Raw genomic sequence first — 23,829 nt, 5'->3', positions numbered from 1 at the left:
GTGCACACTTTCTCTCTCATCCATTTCTATTTTTTTTCTGGGTCTTCTTCTCCTTCATTCATTTTTCTTCTCTCTGTAAATTTTCTACAGTTATGAAACCTCACCGAGATACCCAAAGCTATCATCAATGGTGGCGTCGCAAAATCTCCGCTAAAAAAACCATACCCACCTCTACTATAAATATCAAGAAACCACTATTTTTTTCAACCATTGAAACAAGAACTGAGAAATCCAAGAAAACCCCAGTTGAAGAAAACGAAAATGGAACAGAGAGAAAGATGGTTATAACAACTATGAATATGTTCAGAAACAAATGCAATGAAATCAGAAAATCAAGAGGTACTACAAAATGTTTCAAAACAACTAAAAGAATTGATTCAATAGCAAAAGTTGCGTTAACAAAACAGGGTAAACTCTGTATTAGTTCTAGCAAAATCTTGGGTCCTATTCCAGGTGTTCATGTAGGGGATCGATTCGAGTATCGAATCGAACTCACAATAGTTGGACTCCATAGCAGAAATGAACATGGGATTGATTACATGGAGCACCCAAAAATCTTTAACAAGACTGTTGCTACTTGTGTTGTTGCAAAAGAAGGGTGTAAAGATGAAATCAATGATAATGATGAAGTGATTACTTACATTGGGGAAGGTGGCATTGTAAGGAACAAACAGAGAGATTATTGTCCTAAGGATCAGAAACTTACTAAAGGTAATCTTGCTATGGTGAATAGCTTCTTTATCAACAACGACGTTCGTGTCGTAAGGGGGATTAACGTTGCACCTAATAAGACTGCTTATGTTTATGATGGGTTGTATAAAGTTATGAGTTATAAGCAGAAGATTGAGCCTGCTGGGAATTTGATCTTTGAGTTTAAGCTTGTGAGATCTGATGGACAAACTGTTGTTCCTTGGAATGAGCTTAAGAGTAATGCCTCTTTTGGTATGTTTTGCTAAGTTTTTGTGCTAGCTAGCTGAAAAAAATATGGTAATACCACTTAACTTTACCTTTTGATGGATTGACTAATATAGTAGAAGTGAATATGAATGTAGTTTGTGAATAAGTGTAGGTTTTTTTGGCAGATAATCCTACATATTATAGAGTCTTGTTGACTTGTTGGTAGAATTTTGATTGTAAACAGTTCTTTTTTGGGCACAATGAAATGTTTGGTTTATGTTGGAATTCTTGCTGTTGAAGGGTTATATTGCACAAGTTGCTTATACAAATTTTGCTTTATTCTAACCTACCAAAGAGTGGAAAGTTTGGGTTTCTTTATTTGTCTTCTTGATTACAATTATCTGTAGAAGATCAGGATTTGGGTTCAGTTTCTCTGGTTAACAGAGTATTGAGTGTATGCAGTAGCCAACTGTTTGCGAACTTCTTTAGATGGATAATGATACACTAAAATGTTGTGATTTGAAAACGCCAAGGAAATAGCTTATGTGAACCAAGATTAGTAGCTGTAACTTAACTACTAATTATCATAAAATCTACTGTTGTGGCTCTTGTTAAGTCAGGGTAAGGTAATCTAATCCATCTGAGATCTGACTTTAGCCTTGTGATTCCTTGTGACTGTGGCCTGTGGGGAGGTTATTTCTTAGACCTATGATTCAGAAGGCGGTTTATCAACCTTTTGTTTATTCAAATGTTCAAAAGTTGTGAAGGTACTAGTAAATTTTTGAGCATATAGTATAAATTTTGAACATATGTAGAGTATAAGCTTTGATGTATGATAGCAAATTTATTAGATGTATGTTCAAGAATAATCAAGATTATGGTCCTGGATTGTGCCATTATTTGCATTTGTAATACTGCAGAGGAGTGAGCTAGTGAGTCACCTCCATGGGCTCCTTGCTCATCGTTCCCTATTCTAGTATTGATTCCTTAGCATCTTTCAGATGACCAGATCCTATAAAATATATTCTGCATATCAAACACATATACTTTGGTTGCAAGGTCTAGAGGTGGCCACTGGGCCGGTTCAACCACTAGCGTCAGATTACTCAGGTCAATCTCAGTCTCAACCCATGCAAAACCTGAACCGGTCCGCCTAGTGGGTAGGTATAAGGTCGAGCTTCTACCAACCCAATCCTTAACCCAACCCGAATTTTTAAGCCAAAAAATGCTAGTTCTTTCCCCATTTGGACCAGCCAGGTTCATGACTCACAACCCAATACCTTTTTATAGCTCAGTGTGTGATCTTGTGTTCAATTTTACCAATGGCACGTCTTTTGACCCATACCAATTTTCATGTATAGTACTTTTTTATCACGTCTAATTTTGATATTAGGTCTTTATCCGAAAATGAGCTTTATAGTATTTGACATTTGCAAATATACTCATAATTCATACCTAACATTCTTACACATTATTGAGTAACATTTGGCCTGCAAACAACCTACAAGTTCTAGTTGATTGAAATAGCTCAGCCTACCACAATTATCATATTTTCGTTCTCCTTTTTTAACGATCCATTCAGTAAGCGGTTATAAATGATGATGATAATGAATTAGAGTTTAATTTATTATCATGTTACTATTCATGAATCATGATTATGAGATTTGATCTCCAAATATGTGTTCTTCTTCATAAGTTTTCTTTATCATTCAAAATCTCCTTCCCAAGTAGTAGTTGATGGTAATGAATTTTTTTTAAAATAAATATGTTTCAAGGTTGGAGTAACATCAATAAGGATATCGATCAATAAACTTTCTTTACAATTTACACTCAGATAGATTACCATTATCATCATTTACGATCCTAAATAAACCGTAATAAGGGCGAGGTTGAGATGGTAATCTCAATTGACCAAAATTCTTGATTTGTTTTCGGGTAACAAGAGCAAGATGACGGATGGAAAAGCAATAGGGAGTACATCTAAGTTCTAACAAAATAATAGTCCCACGGAGGGCGGGTAATAAAGGGATGAAATTAGTAGGCAATAGTGAGGTTAGATTACCACAATGTGTAATTAATGAAGATAAACGAGAGAAGGATTCGTAATCAAATTTTTCACTCATCAGTCACCAATTATCATTCCCTCTGTTACTAACTTACTATCTAATCCAAATACCACATTTACTTTAAATTACTCTTTATTTAAGTTATTAAATTGCAATATTTTAATTTTTATACTACGCAACATATAAGTTTGACAATCTATTTTTATTAATGAAATGGCCTCTCCACATCAATCTCATACAATTTTAGATACTATAAACATTGCTTATCCATATATAATTTTCTAAAGCAAAATACAAAATATTATGTGGCATACTCACAATTATCAAGCAATTCTAGAACATAATAAGGTAAAAACTCTCTAATCGAGTGTCACATGACGATTAAATATTTTGGTCTAAAAAATTTGTTCGAAATTAATTTCGAAACAAATCTACATATATATATTAAAAGGCGTGCGTAACAACGTCGATGTGCCACGTGACACTCTCCTAGCCTCCTGCCATTAGAATTTTGCCACGTGTCTGTTAACCAACAAAGTCAAGTGGTCATTATTTAAAAAATAAATATGTTGAAGCCTAGGCTCGAACCTTTGACCTTACGTAAGGGTTTTCAAAGAATCACCATCTCATGTAACATCTCTTAATGATCCATGTTTCCACAAAATTAAAAATATGTGTTGTAATTAGTTAATGTTATTAAACATATCCCTTGCATCCTTAAAAATAAATAAAGTTGCATGTTTATTAAAATTAATTATGTATGCATGATACCATTTGAAGAGCAGTGTTGACCACTACAGTACTACCTCTAGGGAGTTTTAGTTCATGTAATCTACGTACAATAAAAAAATTTAGAAATTGCGTAGTATAGGGTTTAATCCCGAGACCTCAAATACATATACTACAGTCTTAACCACTAGGCTAAGTTGTATTTTTTGTTATTATCATAAAGTATTATATTAATAAATAAATTTTTTCTTACCCGGGGCATAGCCTAGGCCTAATAACTAGTAAATATATTAAAAGAAAATTAAGAAATTGCATTGTATAGGGTTTGATCCCGAGACCTCAAGTACATATACTAAAGTTTTAACCACTAGACTAAGTTGTACTTCCTCCGTTTCTAAATAAGTGCAACATTTGCATAGTGTTTACTATTCACAGTTTAAACTTTAATTAGCTTTGGTGGTTTACATTTTAAGAAAAACATAGTCATGTGGGATCTTGTTAGATTCGTCTGAATGTGAATTTTTTTAATATCAACTTTTTATAATTTTTACTTATTGATAATTGAAGATATTAATGGTTAAAATTATGCATTGGCAAACGTGAAAACAAGAAATGTTGCACTTATTTAGAAACGGAGGAAATATTTAGTGTTATTATCATAAAGTATTATGTTAATAAATGAAATTTTTTCTTACCCGGGGCATAACCCGGGCCTAATAACTAGTTTACTTATTATGATTGGTGTAAATTAATGTACATATTAGATAACTACAATAAACATGATCTCTAAATAATAAAGGCCAAAACAAGATGAGTTAACCTCAAAAAATTTCACCCTAATAGCGCATTTCCTTTATAGTTTCATTCTACCTATCTAAGGAAAAAAATTCAAACGTGGTTTGCTTTAGCCTTTATGCGCAAATTAGATGGTAGACACGAGTCTACTATGTAAATGGTGTGCACCATTCAACACAATGAACAAAACAACACCATTAATGAATAAACTAAGCGAACAAAAGAACAACACACGAGACTCAATGAATATCTAAATTAGCAATGAATAACAAGAAAAAAAAAAGATGAACATGAGAGGAAAAATCTGATAAAAAACTACTCAACCTAATGAACAGGCAACGAAAACACAATAAACGAATAACCTTCAATAAATAAACAAAGAAACATAAAAATAAAGGTGAACAAAGGAGAATCGTCGAGATCACTATTAATTGGAGAATAGTTTATGTACATTAATTTCACATGTTCATTAAAGAATAGTGGATGTACATACTACATTATCACGCGTTTTATATTTTTGGGTGGCGTTTTCTCCCTTATCTACTATTACACGAGTCCACCATCTTGATTTTTATAGGGTCAAACTGTTACATATATTGGGGGGGGGGGGTCAAAATTAATTTGGGTTTTGAGAAATAGAGCTGTAGAAATCATCAGTTCCACCGGTGACTGGAAACTGAATGATCTGGATAACCAGAACCAGAAATGGTTGCTCTACCAACAATTGCTAGATCAATTGGTTTAATTTCGAAACCCTCTCGTCAATGGCAGTTTCACACCTTCCGATGTCTCTTATTAGATTCCGTCTCTGATTCCGTCAAACTCCGACGACTATCTGATGCTGATTCCGGTAATCAAATTCATACTTTCGACTAACTCAAATTTTTATAATCTAGTAGTAATTGTTAAACAGCAGAATTTTCCCTGTTGTCAAATTTAATATTTTGTTTTACCTTCAGATAGTCTTTTGGATTATTTGTTTGCTTAAATAGCTGTTATATTTCATTGTTATCTTATCATTTTATGATAGAGGTAGAAAATTTGTATTGAGAAACTAAGGTTTTGTTTGGTTGGAAACTTAAAATAATGTAGACGCTGATTAGCAGCTTCAGTCAATATGAATAGACCTGACTGAATCGGACTGACATAGCCGCGGCTTTAATTAACATGTTTTCTCCTTGGTGATTTAGATGCCATTTTTCATCCTTAACATATACCACATTAATTAAACATATAAGACTTGTCCTGCCATATGGAATTAGTAAACTTTGTTCTATTCTAGGTTACCTAGACTCATATACCCATGCCTGACACGGGTACATATCCAAGTGTCTGACTCCGCTATGTTATGAAAAATTTCAATTATTTTGGCCCAAAATGAGGTGTCCAAGTGTCGGTGTCCACAATTGAGTGTCGAGTACCCGAGTGAATTGAAGACTCCATGTAAATAAGGTTCTATTACATATCATCACATGTGTGAAGGATAGTCAAATTTTCGTTCCTTGACAAGCTGACATGAAGTTTTTGAAGCTATACTCCACTATAACATCCATCGTAACTTGTAAGAGTTCAGTAGATAGTCGTTTGAATTCATAAGAAACATTTGACATATATTTCAATCCCGACAAATGTCAAAGAATTGCTTTCATAATAGGGTAAGCTGTTACATACCAGTTTTTTGTATAAACTAAAAATTAAACGAGAAGCACTTGAGATTAAATCATGAAGATGAAATTTCCCTGTTTGTCAACTCATTATGGACTTCTGTATCCACAACCATTACGGTAGTTGTCACTGCAACCGCAATCTTTTTTCTCGACTACAAATGAAAGCTCTGGAAGATGGGAATGGAGACTGGTGACAGGACTTGTCGAGACTTCCATTCCTTTCAATGCAACATAATATATCTTTACAACTGGAATTGGTGTGATTTGCTGGACTTGAACCTGTCCTCTTTTATTATCATCTTACAAAGCTTTACCCATATATGTTGAACTCACCTGCTAGCTGCTGGGTTACAGAAAGTTGTGGCTTCTTTTTTTAATTAAAGTGAAGCCAAATGACCTGCAACTTCTGGTGTTTGCTTTTATCTGTCTTGCAGGAATTCAGCATGGGATGAATTTCATGTTGCTACTTCTACTTTTTCTTTTCTATCATCCTCCCTCCAAAATTGTTACCCCCTTCAAACAAAAATATGAATAAATAAATGACAACAAACTTTATGTGGATTCTGCTGTTAACAGGGTCTGGGAAGGTTTTAATGTATCCAGACTTGCCTCCTGTCAAGTTTATCTATTTCTGAACAGACATGAAGACTGTTCCAGAAAGACATGGGAAAAAAAATACTAGGAAATTGCGGGGGAAAAAGATGCGACAACAGATATATGCAAACATTGTGTATATACCATGATAGTGGTAGTAAAATAGTACTCCTATTATAGTAATAATAATGATGATGATAAGAACAACAAGAAGTTGTCTGCTTATCACTCCAAAGCCAATTCGCTGGAGTTTATGTTGCGAATTTTTAATGTTTGTTATGACATGAATACATGATTGTTTTGTCTTTCAGGGATTGTTGAGCTTACCTTAGATAGGCCAGGATCCAAAAATGCCATTGGAAAGGATATGCTAATAGGCTTGCAGCATAGTCTTGAAACAATAAACAGAGATCTCTCTTCCAAAGTCTTGATGATGTGCAGTTCGGTTCCAAAGGTTTTCTGTGCTGGTGCTGATTTAAAGGTATGGTTGACATTATGCCGGTAGTTATGTTCTTCCATTGATCTTTTAACAACCAACTAGTCCACTGTCCACCATGATTGCTTTAAGAGACGTTAGGTTTTTATGCTTCTCGTTGTTTTGGTGTTTAATTATCTCAAGCATATATTTGTTCTGGGTTGCTTCTTCAGGAACGAAAGGAAATGTCACCAGCTGAGGTCCAGTCCTTTGTGAATGCACTTCGATCCACATTTTCACTATTGGAGGTTTGTAGCTCTATAGACTTTTCCGCTCTAAAATCAATGAAACATGGGGAAGGGCACGGGGATTAAAGAGGGACCCATGTGATGAAAAGAGAGATAGAGAGAACTTAATGCCAAATAAGGTAATGTTGCATTTATTTTGAGATGGTGACAACATTGTGAATAAATGACATATAAAGAGCAGCACAGGGAAATAATTATCAGGATCTTTTCTTACTAAAATCTGGGTGTTAGAAAGCTAGAAAATAACTATCTATTGAGGAATTATTCTAGTTTTCTTTAATATCCTTTCATTCGATCAAGAGTGACGATGGCTGGAAATTTTTTAATGGTACTTAGGTACTTAATATTCCCACTATTGCTGTTATAGAAGGAGCAGCTCTAGGTGGAGGGCTGGAGATGGCCTTATCATGCGATCTCCGGATATGTGGTATATGGGTTTCCTGGTCTAATTATCATTAGTTCTAGTAACATGAATCCAATATAATGCTATCAATTGTAATGAGGTCCTCATCTTGATGTTTGTAATTGCTTGGCTAGGTGAAAATGCTGTAATGGGTTTGCCAGAGACTGGACTTGCTATAATACCAGGGTAGGCGCTGGATATAACTTTAACTTGAAATTTCTCATTCTAATTTTTCTGATAGCTTGATGCATAGTACTCCGTCTTTGTTTAGTGGATCTAATTTGACTTTTGCACTATTCACATAACCCAGTTACCTTTAAATCTCTACTAATATATAAAAGCAAGTTACATTATGTGAGATGTTGGATCTTTTCTTCATCAGGAGCATCTTTGTTTTCTATCTCTTCCTTGCCCCAAAGCCAAGTCACTATGCTATCTCCTACTACAGGTATAGCGCTAGCTAAGCTTGTAATTACTGTAGCTCCCCAAAAGCTCATCTGACCCCAAGGTAGTATGTACCAAGACGACTTCTTTCTCAGAAAAGCAAGTACTTGAAGAATTTTTTGGGGAAAAGGGTGGGTGGCCCCCTTATGCTTTAGGAGGGTTCTAGTCCTAAATCAAACCTGTTAAAGTTAAGAAACAAGGATGGCCCTCGTCCAAAGCTTTTGAACCCGAAAAAAGATGGAAGTCTCCCTACCTTAGTTGCAAGTTGCAACAGAAGGGCATACCTAAAGGAGAAAGGTTCAAAGAGGTTAACCCTCAGAAGAAGAAGCTTGCTGCCTTGCTCTACTGGCACTTGCACTTGCTATCTGATCGCTTTCTTATTAAAAAAGCTTTAAGCCGGATGGAGTCCACTAGCATATGCCAGATGTGAAACACATCTAATAAAAGATGATGTATATTTTCATAATATCAACTTTTTATGATTTTTACTAATTGGTAGTCAAATACATTGCTACAAAGTTGTGTATGCTTACATGGGCAGCTGTGAAAGTCAAAGCGGAACAACTGATTGAAATTATAGGGAGTAACTAATATAGTTTCTATATTTGGAATTTGCTTCTCTTATACCAATGAATATAAGGGAGTTAGAAGTTGAATAGCAAACTGCTGTGTAGCAATATCTGTGTTCATGTTGCTGCTTTTGTGTAGAAGATGAGACTCCACATGTCTAATTCATCTTTGTTCATGTCATGGATCTTCCCGCAGAGCAGGTGGCACTCAACGGCTTGCTAGATTGATTGGAAAGTCTTTAGCAAAGGAACTTATCTTCACTGGTCGTACAATTTGTGGCACTGAGGCGTCATCAGTGGGTATGTTGAATCTAAGCATTCTATCGTCTTTTTATTAGAATAATCAATTGATCTTTAAACTTACCACTTTAAAGCGGATTGTGATGCAGGTCTTGTTAACTACTGTGTGCCGCCTAGTTCAGCTTATTCCAAGGCTCTCGAAATTGCACGGGAAATAAATCAGAAGGTTCTTAAAATATGCCTTTGAAATATTTTTTACTCTTTGAAAGGCCTTTAGCATCAAACTTTGTTGTGTTAATCTCTAAAATGTGGAAAACCAAGTGGTCAATGGTAGAGCTCCACCTACCTACGGCTTGTTTTTTTAAAAAATTTGGCCAGTAAATCTCCTAATCAACTAAAAAATATATGTATATGACAATCTTCTTCCTTAGATCAGGCACGTCGTGAACTCATGATACTTACCAGTTACCTCCTCCATGAATGTAGATGGAACTTGACATCTCTTAAGTTGATAGCTTGTTTGATTCTTGTTACTTGAGCTCGTTTGATTGAATGTTATAGATACTTCAGGATTGTAAAACTTGAAACTTCTATTCTTATTTTCTCATGAAGCCTTGTAAACATGTTTCCATCGTATTTCACATTTTCATCTCTTGTTTCTGTAATTAACAGGGTCCATTGGCAGTGAGAGCAGCAAAACGCGCTATAAATGAAGGACTTGATATGGACATGGCATCAGCCTTAAGATTGGAAGAAAAGTGTTATCAACAACTTTTAAATACCAATGACCGATTGGAAGGCTTAAAAGCATTTGCTGAGAAGCGGAAGCCAAAGTATACTGGTGAATAAGAGTGTTTGATGTTCTGATGTCTTCTCAAAATGTAGAAGGGAGCAAATTGTTGTACTTGTACACTTGTACTTGCTTACAACACTCTTATTGATATCGCAGTTGCGTGTTAATGCTTGAAAATTGTTTGAAAAAGGCGACTTGCACATTGTTGTATTTGTATCAATGTGCTTAATACAAAAGGAGCTAGTTTTAGAAACTAAACATATCGAATCACCGGTCACTTTCGCCGGCGACCCACACCGTACTTGCAGCCCGTCGCTGCTCTCTCTCTTTCTCCTTTTTCCTTCGCTAACTCCTCTGCTTCGTTCGCTGCTACTGCTTTTGTCGTCTTGCCGCTGTCGGAGTTCCGAAGATCGACGGCCGACGCTGGTCTATTTTTGCCGCCAACCTCCTGTGCCGTGGCCTGCACCACTTGCTGGAGCTCGCTGAGGGCCCCTGCCCTGTGTTGTTCGTCCCTGCTCCAAGAGAGCAGAGGTATAACACCTCTTTTTTATTTTCCCTCCAAAAACTTATTTCAAGCTTGTCACCCATTGTTAATTAGTTTAGTTGGGCCTAAAAATTGATTGTCATTAGTTAAACCAACTTAATTTAATTGTTGCGTGTATACTATTTGGACTCAAACCTAATTTTTCTAATGTTAGTTGAGCTAGGCCACTTGATAATATTTGGGCTAATGGAGTTAAACTAAAGCTGATTTGGTACTTTTTTAAGCCATGTTTAATTTATTAAATTAAAAGTTTTTGTCAGAAACAACCTTTTATAAGTGTCATTTTGTCAGAAACAACCTTATAAATTTTTTTTTTGTCAAAAACAACCTTTAAACTCAATTTTTTGTAAAATCAGACCTGGTGCCTATTTTCCAGCATTGACTGAGATTTTCCGGCCTTGACTTTTTTTTTACCCCCTCCATCTCTTTTATTTTACTTGGTATTAACTTTTCCTCCAATTTCATTCTTATAACCCACCCTTATATAACTACTTCCTTCTCTCTCTTCCTCATTAACCCCAATTTCGAAAATTTCCCAACCAAAATCCCTAAATCTGGTGTGCTCTATTTTAGGGTTCTTCAATTGGTAAGTTTATGATTTTTCATCTCAATTAATTCCTTCTTGTTCATAACATTTAGGGTTATCTTTTGAATTGAATTAGGGCTTATCTTATCAATTGAATTAGGACATTCCTTTGAACTTAATCTGTTGTTTTCTTTGTTGTAGTGCTATGGTGAAATGCGGTTGTGGATTTGCAGTTGCAATAAGGACATCATGGACTCATGATAACTCAGGCAGAAAGTTTAGAGCTTGCAAATTTTACAACCATGAAACAGGTCAAAGGGAGTAATATGTACATATAGTTTATTAAAACATGAATTATAGGACAAGATTAATTATCATTAGAATCACCTCGTTATAACTTATATATTTAAAAGATGTAAAACATAAGTTGAACCTATTTATTAGAACCTCAATAAAGGAGAATAAGAATTAATATGAAGTATAAACTTTTCCTGAAACGCCACTTAGTTAGTAACAAGTCCCGCTTTTCAATTCTTTATTAGATTAAAAGAAGGAATATTACAAGCAAGCCTCCCCCGCCTCTCAAAAAAAACTTAACTACTATGCCAGGTAACGTGTACTGCTAACACCCACAAGCCCTTTCTAGTGATGTTTTAGGGTTTTTCGCATTAGGTTGTTGATGTATGGATTGTGGGATATGAATGGTTTTATGAATATGATGATTTTCGATGATATGAAATGACTTTGATGTTTATGAAAAATATGAGTATGATAATATATACTATGATTTTAATTATGTTTTATGATTTTGATTACAATGATGTAATTTAATTACGATATGTAAAAGGAACGAAACATGATAAAGTAAAGTGAAAGATGGTTCTTGGCAGTATGTGGGCACCGAAAGTGTCACCTATGTTATGACCGTCCTTCTGATAAAATATGGGCACTGAAAGTGTCACCCATGTTGTGGTCGCCTTTCTGATAAATTGTGGGCACCGAAAGTGTCACCTATGTTGTGGTCGCCTTTCTGTAAGTTTTTGGGGAGACGTCCCTTATGTTATACTCGCTAAGTTACCAATATGATTAAGTAAGATGAAAAGATAATGATGAAACTTATGATATATTTATGAAATGATCAGATATGTTTATGAAATGGTTTTACTATTTCTCTCCTCCCTGATTGCTAACAAAATGATTTGAAATGTTTTATTATGTTAGAGTAGTATGTTATTGAGCCTCGGCTCATGACGTGTTGTTTCCTGTTTTAGGTACTGATGATGATAACGGGATGGCGTAGCTGTGCGGAGTTGTTTAGTTTTAAGCTTTCATAAAGCACTTATGGTTTAGTTTATGTCAAACTATGTTAGTTGCTAAGTTTCAACTTTAGTCTTTTCATAAATGGACAATTATGATGCTTTAAGTTATAATATGTTTAAGTTACGAATTTATGTTTGGCTTGTGCTTTCCAATCGGGAAGTACGGCGGTAGCGCACCGACCTTCTAGGTTCCGCTGCTAATGACTCTTTAATTAACCTAATAATGATGATTAGAGGTTGGGACGCGACATTAACCCCTAAACTCCCCTCTAATCCTAATTAACTAACTTAAATCTAACCCTAACCCTAATCTCTAATCTAATACTCTAATACTAAACACCCCTAACCCACCCTAACCCTAACTAGCCCTCCCCAGTGCCACTACTTGACCCCACCACCACCTGACCTCCACCAGCCCTCCCTAACGCCACCATAAGACCCCCACCAGCTCCCTTCCGATCCTCCTCCCCTCCCCCTTTTCCTACGCACGAAACACACTCTCTCTCCTATGTTTTTCACTGAAAAAGCGCACCTCACTCTCCTCTGTTTCGTCGGTCTGTTTTTCGAAGGGGAAGGGTCTCGTCTCACTCTCCTCTGTTTCTTCGGTCTGTTTTTCGAAGGGGAGGGGTCTCGCCTCTCTCTCCTATGTTTCGCCGATCTGTTTTTTGAAGGGGCGGGGTCTCACCTCTCTTTCCTCTGCTTTGTCGGTCCTTTGCTCGAAGGAAAGGGGGGATGTTGGAGGGGAATGCAGGTTGTGTCAGGTGGTGGCGCTAGTTAGGGTTAGGGTGGGTTAGGGGGTGGTGGGCTGTGGGCTAGAGGTGGGGTGGTGGGTTGGGGGTGGTGGGCTAGGGGAGGGTAGGGGCCAGTGGGCTTTTATAGTTAGGTTTTTTGGTTAGTTAGTTTTAGGGTTGAGGGTTAGTGTTAGGGTTTAGGGTTTAGGATAGTTAATTAGGATTAAAAGGGGAGATTAGGGGTTTATAACTAACGGAAGTTTAACACCGTTAGTCAAAAGGGTAAGTTGATGTATTTTTCAAAAAGTGAGGGGTATATGGTGAATTTGGAAAGTTGAAAGGGTATACAAAAAAATTTATCAAGGATATATGGTGAAAAAACCATAGTATAATTTAGTATTTAAATTATTTATTTTTGAAAGTTTGACTATTTGAAAGTTAAAGGAATTTTTTAATGATTTTAAGTAATCAAATATTTTATTTAGTCATACTTTGAAAATTATATAAATACCTTAAACATATTTGAGTTTAGTAAAAAGGATTTTAAAATGGGTTAGAGGAACCCAAATATGCTCAAGGCTCAACTACCCAAGCATTAAATATTATTGGCCCAAACCTTTATAACTTTTATATGACCATCTTTTATTAAACGAACCCATATATCAAGCCCAATTTTCTTTTGAACCCTAATGGAAATCTTTAAATACTCTTGCATTAAACAATTTTACCAAATTGAAAACACAATCTATTTTCTCTTCTTCTCTTTCTCCCCTCACGACACTTCTTTTTCTTTCTCTCCCTCACCCGTCGTTTCCCTCTCTTCCCTAGCCGTCGTTTCCACCGCACTGCCATCAGCATTTTCCTCTCCTTCTCGACAGTCGTGTCCTCCTTCCTCTTCTCTTTGGTTATTTTCTTCTTACTCTAGTTTTACTTTGTGTTAAAGTTTATATTTTTAATGATTATTTTAATGTGTTTATGATTAAAGTTATAGTTTGATGATTTAAATATAAATTTCAGATTATTTAATTTATATAATAAAGTAATTAATTTCAAATTTATTTACTATGTTTAAATTAAGGTTTCAAGCATCAAAGCTTGGATTTTTAGGGTTTTATGAGTTGGAAAATCATATTAGTATATTATAGTTTGTAAAATTGAGTACTCTTATAGTTATGATTATGTTTAAGTATGTTTTACAGGGACTTTAATACATTATAAGTTGCTGGAATTTTTTATTACTATGTTGATGGAGGTATTATCATAGAGTTTTTAGGTTTATAGACTAGTATAGTAGTACCATACTAGGAAGTAGTAATAATTGAAGTTTTAATGATGGAAAAGATTTTTAAACACTTTTAAAGAGGGTTCAAAATATTTCAAAGTTGCTGAAAATTATTTGAGTATTGATTCTTGGTTATGTTGGTATTTGATAGGCGGAAAATATATTTTTAGCCGACTTTTAATCTTGTTAAAGTAGACTCGAATTTTTTCTTCACAAGGTACATACATACCTATGTGTTGATTGGTTTAGTAGTATGTTCTAATAACGAGATTTATGTAGTATCATGTATAGGGAACTATTATTAATTCATATATGATTTCTATTGAGTTGGATTTGCATGTTTTATGCCATTGTGTGAAGCATGTTGGTTATGATATTTATATTATGTTTGTATGGAAGATCGATGCAAGCACATGGGATTTGGGAACTTTACTTTATTAATTCACACATGAGAGATTAAAATTTATGTTGGTCGGGATCATGATTGAATCATGTTGTTCAATTTGAGTTATTTCATTACTTTATGAGGACCGATGGCCTTATTTGGTAAGTTGATTATTATACCTATGAAAGGTTGGTTGGTTGTTGACTTGGTTCAACGAATAAAGTAAAGTTATGAATTAATGTTGGAATTAATTAACATTGGGTTGTTAGGTTGTTTTGATCACTTTATCTAATCCTAAGATAAAATGAAAGTTATGATTGTTTGATGATTATATTATTTCTTCTACTTGTGAGTCATAACAACTAAATAAATTATTAATCATGTAAAGTGAAACGTATGTGGATATCAATAGCTTTAGACTTGTGCACGTCTGAAGTGTTAGACAAGTATGAGTTGGAGTACATGGTGGTAGCCCATGACTTTTCTTGGGATCAAATTGATCATCGTGTCCTATTTTTATTTTAAAGGTTCCTCGATATCGTAGGTTAGGGGAATACGGAGTCGCGCCCATATTTCGTCTTCTAAATTGAAGTATGGTTTTGGTACGACAACTCGTTCCATTGACTATTTCATCTATTAATCTATTAGTTGTGAAGTTTAGTTCAGTAAAAGTAGTATGCAATGTTATATTATTATTAATAATAATCCCTACTTATTACTTATTAGTATCATGTTAGGATTGCTTATTTATTTATTTATTATGTAGTACCCAACTTTGCTGATTACGTGCTTTTCGTGTATGTGTTGATCATGGTTATGACTTATTGATCCTGTGATGACTCATTTGGTGAGTAGTCTCTAGGAATTAGGGTTGTCCAATGTCGATATCGGATCGGATCCGATCGAAAGTTTCGAATCGGAGGAATTGCGATCCGAATCGGATCCGAATTTTTCGGATCGGCTGTTCCCCAAACTTGAAAATCGACCTATCATGCATCATTGCGCTAAGCCTTTGTTCTCATCAACTTATTTTTGCTTAACTTAACTAATTTTTGCTTAATTTATTTTTGCAACCAACTTATTTTTGTTTAGCTTAACTAATTTTTGCTGAACTTAAATTATTTTTGTTAAAATTTAGTTTTCATTTTTCTTGAACTTTACTTAATTTCGCTAAAGTTAACTTATTTTTTCTGAACTTGTTTTTTGTTAAAATTAACTTATTTTTACTAATAGTTAATACAAAAATTATTAAAAGAGACGGTCTAATTTTAATATAAAAGTAGACCTAGTCATTAAATGGAGTAAACTAGTCACCGAAAGAAATTAACCTAGTTACCATTGGACTAATTCTCTTTTTAATATTGGGCTTACCTAGGGATGGCAGTGGGGCGGATCAAGTAGGAGACCCGCCCCATCCCCGCCCAAATGGGGCGGGGATGGGTCTAGGTTTGGTGGGGATGGGGATTAAAATTTACACGCAATGGGTGGTGGAGCGGGTATGGATTTTATGTTATCCCCGCCCGCCCAGCCTCATCCCCGCCCCACCCACGCCCGCCCCACATCTATATGATTAAAATTCTATTAATATACTTATATTGTTAATTATTTTATCTTGCAAAATATAAATATGTGGGTGTGACGTAGGTACGAAGCGGGTGTGGGTACTCATGTTGGTGGTAGGGGTGGGGATGAAGTGGGTACGACACGGATATGAACTGGGTGCGGGTACCCATGCGGGTGGTGGGGCGGGGATGAGTATAAATACGTACCTGGTGGGGCGGGGATGGGTCTGAAATTTTCCCTCACAATGGGTGGTGGGGCGGAGATGGGGATTGGAATTTTATGCGGGTGCGGGTGTGGAGGTACCATCCTCCGCACCCACTCTAAGGCATTAGCTCTATTTTCATGTCAAACGACCTCTCAAAAAAAAAAAATAATGTTGTGTGGTTAGAAGGTATCAAACACGTGACCTTTGAAAGGAAATTTGAGAGCTTAACCATTGATCCAACATAACATCTTTGATTAATATTTCAAAATAAAATATAATAAGGTTTTGTAATTATATCTAATTAAAAGACTATACAAGTAGTTAGATATTTAACACATTAATGGTAATGATAATAAACTATTGTGGTCAATTTTTTCCTCACAAGACAAAAATCTAAGAAAAGAAACAACCTAGAGCATCGCCCGGGACACTCACTAGTTTTAATTTAAAAATAAGCGGTCTCTTATAAGACAAACTCTAGTTAATAAGTTGAACCGAATAAAACTTTAGTCGCTCCTAACACAAAAAAAAAAAATTTGAATATTTTGGGCTAGAATTAAAAAGCCCATGTACATAAGTACATATATATATAGCAGTTTCCGGTATCTGGTTCAAGAGCTCCGTTTCAGTTTCCAATCAAACAAAGAGTTCTTTTTTTATATTGTTGGCGTTTTCGTTATTGAGAGAATAAAAAATGGCCGAAACTCGCTCTACCAAAAGATGGCTTCCCCTTGAAGCAAATCCCGATATTATGAATCAGGTTTCTCTTTATTTCATTTGCGTCTTTGATCATTATGCTCTTCACTTTTCTCGCGATTGTTGTTTTTGGATTTTAGATAGAACTTTTAAAAACCAAAATTTTGATTCATCTGACGTCTAATTTTGTTGATAATTGCTGTTTTCTCATCTGGGTTGGCTCAATGTGTTGAATTTTAGGGGAAATTTCATTCAACATGTTCTCATGTCATCTGGGTCATCATTGAGTTTTCTGAAAAGTTGAAAGGGGTGTACTTTTGATGTTTTTGTTCTTAGTTGGAGAAACCCATGTTGGATTTAATGTCATAACATAAAATCAATCACCTATGTTGGATTTTAATGTTAACATATATCAATTGATTTCTTTAGTTTTAAAAAAACTTGTTATCATCATTGCAGTTTCTTTGGGGTCTTGGTTTACCTGCAGAAGAAGCTGAGTGCTCTGATGTTTATGGATTGGATGAAGAATTACTTGCAATGATTCCGAAGCCGGTTCTTGCTGTGCTTTTTCTTTATCCCCTTACTTCTGAGGTATGTCCCCTTTTTCTGTGATGCATCTTCATGCACTGCTGAAATGTATGCCATTTGTGTAAAGTAACTCAATTTTTAGGCAATGTTTTCATTTGCATTTTGTCATCTTATATTGACATGCTACTGACTACTCAAGCCTTTTGCTTGCTACAGAGCGAAGCCGAGAGAGTGAAGGAGGATAGTATTGAGAAGGTGAGTTGAAGGAATTTGTATCTACTACCTGAGCTATTTCTTTCATAGTATGGAAGTTGTTAGATTGATTGATGAATTGATTCACATTCACTAGGTGACTGGTGTTACATTTTAACTGGCTAGTTATCATTTAGAGTAGTATGATAAATCTCCACTTGAAACTATTCACAGGTTGTACACTAATTGTACCATGTGATTGTTGTGTGGATCATGGGATTCTCTCATCTCTTACAGGGTTTGAATGTTATGTCATTGTATTTTTTCTACTTAAGCTGATATACCTATATGGACTTCTTTTTTGGTTTTCGTTGTTTTTATTACAAGGTTTAATGATGTCATTTCCTTGACTAATGACTGGAAAATGGTATACTTATCTAATGAAGATAAGAGCGAAGAATATCTACCACCTGAAATGAGTGATTGATTAAAATTGGAGGCTCTTTGATGACATCAACATATAGGATGATCATAACGCATGTATTAGTAACAAAATTGATGGAATTTTCATGCCAACATATTGTTGCTTTGGGTTGCAAGATATGGCAGATTAAGGACTTTGATATTTGTCAAAAAGAAAAAGGACTCTGATAGAAGTTAAATGTCATTGCTTTGACCTTCTGTGATTGTTGCTTGGTTTGTAGAGCTTGTCACAGAATGTAATCATGTAGCAGATAGAATTTTATGACTATATGTTTGCATAACATTGATATTTGATCTCAAGCTCCAACCTCTGAGTATCAACCATGCCAATTTGGTATGTAAAGCTAGGGCAACCCCACTAATTCATGATAATGGAGAGGAGATAAAATAGAAAGTACTGCTAACAGTATCGTGGATGGTAGAAATCAAATTTCTCAATTTTTTAATAAATTTAAGCAGGAATACATAAAACTTATTTTCATGATTGCTAGCGAGAATAAACAAGTTATTATTGATGCTCAATGAAATCTTAAAAGTAAATTACTGGATTTGGGACGTCCTTTTATTTTTCAGTTCTCACTAAAGGATGTGGCATGTTAATGTTTCAGGACTATAACAGTAAGGTATACTTCATGAAGCAGACTGTGGGAAATGCTTGTGGGACTGTCGGACTTCTACATGCTCTTGGGAATGTTACTTCGGAGATCAAGCTCCGTAAGTTTCTTCTATAAAGTTCTATATAAAAGGGAATATCGGCTAGCTTCTAGGTTATTTTTTAATAGTAATTATAGTAATTGAGATAATCATTCTTAATTTTCTTTCTTTAAATTATGACTCTACTACCGAGGTCCTTGTGGTGCTCTCTGAAATGGTGGTGTAACTCGTGTAAGACTATGATATATGGTGATGGCTTTCTTTACTATGATACCTACTTGGAGAGGATATAGTTTTTTGTGACGAGTAATGCTTTCTAACTCTGTCTGTTAGTTTTCATGTGCTACGTGTCACTGCTGTGTTGTAAGTTAAGAGCTTGAGCTCAGCAAGGTGGTATCATTATATGTGGACTATAATTTTGCCGCCTTTGGTTTGCTTATCATGTGCATTCTCTGGAAATTGTACGTGGAAGGTTTATGTACCATGGCGGGTTGTTAATATCTTTCTAAATCCTAATTATATTTTATGGAAACGTGAAAAGTTTTGAGAGTACATTAGATGTGTTTGTTGAGGATAGGACAAGAGCATGAGGATTTTCCTGGAAAATTGTGGCTTCTCTGGGCTTATTGGTCTAGTTGATGATCTTGTTTAACTACCTTTGTGGAAACTGTAAACCCATGTTTGTTGGCAAACTAAATTGTTGTTGAATTTAAGCTTTATAACTTTATAATACATATCCCTAGACAGATCTTCGTCTCAACACTTTTTTCTCATATCAACTCCACCCAGCTAAAGTTAAAAAACTACCCTACCCCCAATGGAGCAAACAAAAGGCAACAGAGGGAGAATTACTGAATGGAAGAGGAGAGAGGTCTACTCAGTAGCTTTTGACCCTTGGAGATGTTAAAGGGTTAACTTACACTTTTATTTACGTTTTTCTGGATGAGACCAAAGAGATGCTGTCATTATCTTGGTGGATTGCTCGGCTATCTTGCATGAAGAGAACCTGTATTGTTAAGTAGATTGGAACAGGTGTATAATGTGATGTCTAACAGAGCAAGTCCAAATGAGGTGCTATTGTTTGTTCCTTGTGCTACTTGGTTTAGGTATTGGTTCAGATGAAAAGGCTATCTTTTATATACCTTGTGCAATTAAGTTTGGGTATATTAGCTACTTGGATGGTTGTTGGTTCAGAATAAAAGGCCATTTTGTATTAACCTCATGCAGATGAGATTGGATGGTTGGAAAGACCAACTTGAATTAGGATCGATTTGGTGAAATCTTTCATTTATTTGCACCAATATATATTGAACAAATTTCGGTGCAATTTCATCAGATAATTTGGTCCGGTTGCCTTGAGGATCATTTTCCCCCATTGACTGTTGGTTGCCCCACGTATAGTCAACTCTTGATAGACCCTTTGTCCATGCACTTTTGGAGAAAGTTGGTTATAGTGCAGGGCCCTATGCCCTTTTTTTAAAGGTGTTGGTAGCTGTTTTTCGAGTATAAGATACCTTTAGGGTGTATTTGGTTTGGACCGGATCAACGAAGGGAAAATATGGGTTAAACTTCATTTTCCAAGGGTGAAAAATTATTTCCTTAGGGAGTCAAGGGAAGTCACACTTTCCCCCGCTATATTAAACAATACTACAACACAAACAAAGAAAAATAGGTTCAAAGGAAAGTTAATTTCCTTGCAACCAAACAAAGAAAAATCAATCTAGAATTGAGATTTCCTCTAGAAAATGGTTTTCATGGAAAACTACTTCTGTTGGAAATATTTTCTGTCCAACCAAACAAACCTTAGTATTCCATTGTGTAGGACATGATTTGGGGCCCCCTAACGTTGCACCATTAGTTACCTCTTGAAACAGCATAAGTCACTAGAGCAATGTTTAGGTTATTTCTCGATTTTAGCAAGAAGGTGGCAGAAGCATCCCTAGAAGAACTTTTGGAATTCATACAGGGAGCAAATTCGGAACAAAGACCCAATATAGTGTAGATTCAAGAGTCAGACATGGCTTTTTCATATTGATTTTATACTCCAAGCGCCATATGGGTTCTCTTGTAATTGTAAGTTATTTAAGTTGAATATGTTGACCTCTGAGTTACATAAACCTTCACAAGGTTTTTAAGAATTTTCAGTGTAGTACTGTAGTACGACAATTTTCTAAGATTCCTACTTTAAATATGTGTACCTTTTGAAAGTATTGTCTTCAAAGTCGCATCCATAATGAATTTGGAGAGGTTTAGGCTCCTGAAAGTTTAGTTACCAGAAAGTGTAGACACCTATTATTGTTTACTTCATCTGGTTCACTTTGTTTTGTGAAAAGGCTATAATATTTAATTTCAGATGTTAAGACTTTCCTTCTTTTTTCACTTGTTCATATTTCTTGTTTGCTCAGGAGAAGATTCCTTCCTGGATAGGTTTTATAAATCCACAGCAGACATGAATTCTACAGAGGTTATATCTTGATCTTCCCATGAAGTCACTTCCTATTTTATCTTTTAACATTTTCAAGCTTTTCTAAATTCGTAAAGACTTTCTTCAGCGTGCTCTGTTTCTTGAGAAAGATACAGAAATGGAAGCTGCCCACTGCGTAGCAGCTAGTGCTGGTGATACTGAGGTGAATACTTCTCATGTCATATCGTGTATAGTTTGCGATGTTAGATTGTAATTCACTTCTGAGCTTAATGCTCTATCTGGTTGTAAGCCTTGTAATTATATCATCTTAGTTTTTTCTCGGTAGCATTAACAACCCATTTAGTCTGATAATTCTTTCTTCACAGGCTTCAGATGATGTGGACACTCATTTTATCTGCTTCTCATGTGTTGATGGTACTTGCGCCTCTCTCTTTGATACACTTTCTGCGACTGCTGTAGTCTGTATGAAGAACATGTACATGTAATTTACTGTAAATAATGTTTTATCTTTATATCTTCTGCTAATGTAACAACGAATTCAGGTGAACTTTATGAACTTGATGGAAGGAGACAAAGACCGATATCACATGGACAATCCTCACCGAGTACTTTACTTCAGGTGAATATCTTGACGAAATTGTTTGATAATTTGAAACTACTATTCTCTGTTGTCCAATGTGTTGACGAAAATATGCCAGGTCTTGTAAATGAGAATGTAGGAGCTTTTTCCTGTTTCAGTGACACTGAGAGTGAGGAAGTGTACTTGAATTTCTTTGTTTTAGGGATGCTATGTTTTACGGAATATCATATAACTGAAAACTTACACCAATGAGAAAGATTGGGTGGAATTTAGCTCACCACCGTGCTTCTCATGTCGAACTGCGCTAGTATAGGGCTCATACAAGCATGACTCAGTCCCATCATGTTTAGTCCAGCTCCAACTTACAGTGCTGACTTTGTCCTTCATGTTTCAGCATTTAAAATGTTCAGTATCTCTTCACTATTGGCTATTTCTGTTATTGTCCTCAGGATGCAGCAAAAGTCATAAAGGGAATGATTCAGAAAAATCCCAATTCTATGAACTTCAATGTCATAGCTGTATCAAAGAAGGCCGCCTAAGCACATCGAGTTAGTTTTTACGAGTTTCAATTGTTTCGCAGATCAGCGAAATATGAGCACTTTTTTTCCAAAAAAATTTAGTTAGACTTATTTGCATTTACTACATCTTAAAGTTTTGTATCTACTTCATGCAATGTTGCTGAAGCTTTCACATAAATCATGGGATCTAGTTTCTTAAAATCTCACTTGCATTTTCAGTTAGTTTCAATTTGTTTGGTTCTCTACTGTATGTGAGAGCTTTTTGAAAGAAGTATTATATTTATTTTGGAACAGAGGAATTAAATAAAATTAACTGTCAGTATGATTGGTGCTACATAAAAAGTTGTTATTTCTATAGTTTTTTTTTTTGTAAATAAATTAAAAAATAATTGATGTGTTATAAAAATGAACATATACTATTAGGCAATAAGTATTTCACAAGTTTGTCTTATGGTAAAATCTGTAACTTTGAACTTACATATTTCACAATAATGGATAGTATTTTTTTTATACGGAAAACAGACCTAGGCTTGGCTCCTAATTCGGAGGCCAGCCTAAAACATTCTTACAGATGATACGAGAGAAATCTAAACAATAAGAAAGTAAACAATACAAAGGGGAAGGGTAAGTCTTCTTAGCCATAAAATTCGCTGCTCGATTTGCTTTCCAAAAACAATGGAAGAACATGCACTTTGGAAATCTAGAATTGTCAATGCATACATCTTTAACAATGTCAGAAATGATCCACGGAATTTGGCAAGAATTTTTTATTGTAAAAAAAATTAATATGAACCAGGTGCACACTAATTAGTGTGCACCCGATTCATATCACGTGAGTTTAGGATAGTGTATATTGATATGATATAGTGTATGTTAAAATGATATAGTATATGTTAAAATGATATAGTGTATGTTAAAATGATATAATGTACCTATGTATAATATAGTATATCTATTTTTGATATAGTGTATGTTTATGTAATGCGTTTAAGTAAATATTTTCCCATAGGATATAGTGTACCTAGTTATGATATATTGTTCCTATATAGATATAGTGTACCTAGCTATGATATAGTGTACCTCTATATGGTATAGTGTACGTAGTTATGATATAATGTATCTATTTTTGATATAATGTACCTATGTATCATATAGTGGATCTATTTTTGATATAGTGTATAAGTGAGTACTTCTTAACCGGTCATGTGCCTGGTCCACACTATTTTTAATGTAAACCGGGTCCATGTAAGACGGATTGTTTTCATTGAGTTGATAACA

General features: G+C 35.1%; 3 protein-coding genes across 5 annotated transcripts; all 3 read left to right on the top strand.

Moving 5' to 3' along the window:
• The first annotated feature begins 293 nt into the window (after positions 1–293).
• On the top strand, positions 294–956 carry LOC125497906 (histone-lysine N-methyltransferase, H3 lysine-9 specific SUVH5-like). Its single transcript, XM_048645624.1, has one exon. It carries the CDS (start codon positions 294–296, stop codon positions 954–956), a length of 663 nt encoding a protein of 220 aa, XP_048501581.1.
• Positions 957–5,074: 4,118 nt separating this feature from the next.
• Positions 5,075–10,109, top strand: LOC104892798 (probable enoyl-CoA hydratase 2, mitochondrial). 3 transcript variants are annotated; one of them, XM_057394994.1, is made up of 9 exons: positions 5,196–5,337; positions 6,731–6,902; positions 7,060–7,229; positions 7,397–7,471; positions 7,808–7,898; positions 8,009–8,060; positions 9,084–9,187; positions 9,262–9,353; positions 9,800–10,109. In XM_057394994.1, exons 2-9 carry the CDS (start codon positions 6,818–6,820, stop codon positions 9,974–9,976), a joined length of 846 nt encoding a protein of 281 aa, XP_057250977.1. In that variant the 5' UTR covers positions 5,196–5,337; positions 6,731–6,817; the 3' UTR covers positions 9,977–10,109. The 3 variants fall into 3 exon arrangements, with proteins under 3 accessions (XP_057250976.1, XP_010677106.2, XP_057250977.1); XM_057394993.1 differs by lacking the exon at positions 6,731–6,902 and having other exon boundaries at positions 5,075–5,337; XM_010678804.4 differs by lacking the exon at positions 6,731–6,902 and having other exon boundaries at positions 5,077–5,337; positions 9,277–9,353.
• Positions 10,110–17,074: 6,965 nt separating this feature from the next.
• Positions 17,075–22,873, top strand: LOC104892797 (ubiquitin carboxyl-terminal hydrolase 3). Its single transcript, XM_010678803.4, has 9 exons — positions 17,075–17,235; positions 17,631–17,762; positions 17,916–17,954; positions 18,983–19,088; positions 21,434–21,492; positions 21,581–21,655; positions 21,819–21,867; positions 21,996–22,072; positions 22,483–22,873. The coding sequence occupies exons 1-9, from the start codon at positions 17,170–17,172 to the stop codon at positions 22,570–22,572; spliced, it is 693 nt and encodes a 230-aa protein (XP_010677105.1). The 5' UTR covers positions 17,075–17,169; the 3' UTR covers positions 22,573–22,873.
• The last annotated feature ends 956 nt before the right edge of the window (positions 22,874–23,829 follow it).

This window comes from Beta vulgaris, chromosome 5 (genome assembly GCF_026745355.1).
Source record: "Beta vulgaris subsp. vulgaris cultivar EL10 chromosome 5, EL10.2, whole genome shotgun sequence".
Classification (NCBI taxonomy): Eukaryota; Viridiplantae; Streptophyta; class Magnoliopsida; order Caryophyllales; family Amaranthaceae; genus Beta; species Beta vulgaris.
The sequence above is the reverse complement of the archived record's forward strand: the minus strand, read 5'-3'. Positions and strand labels throughout refer to the sequence as shown.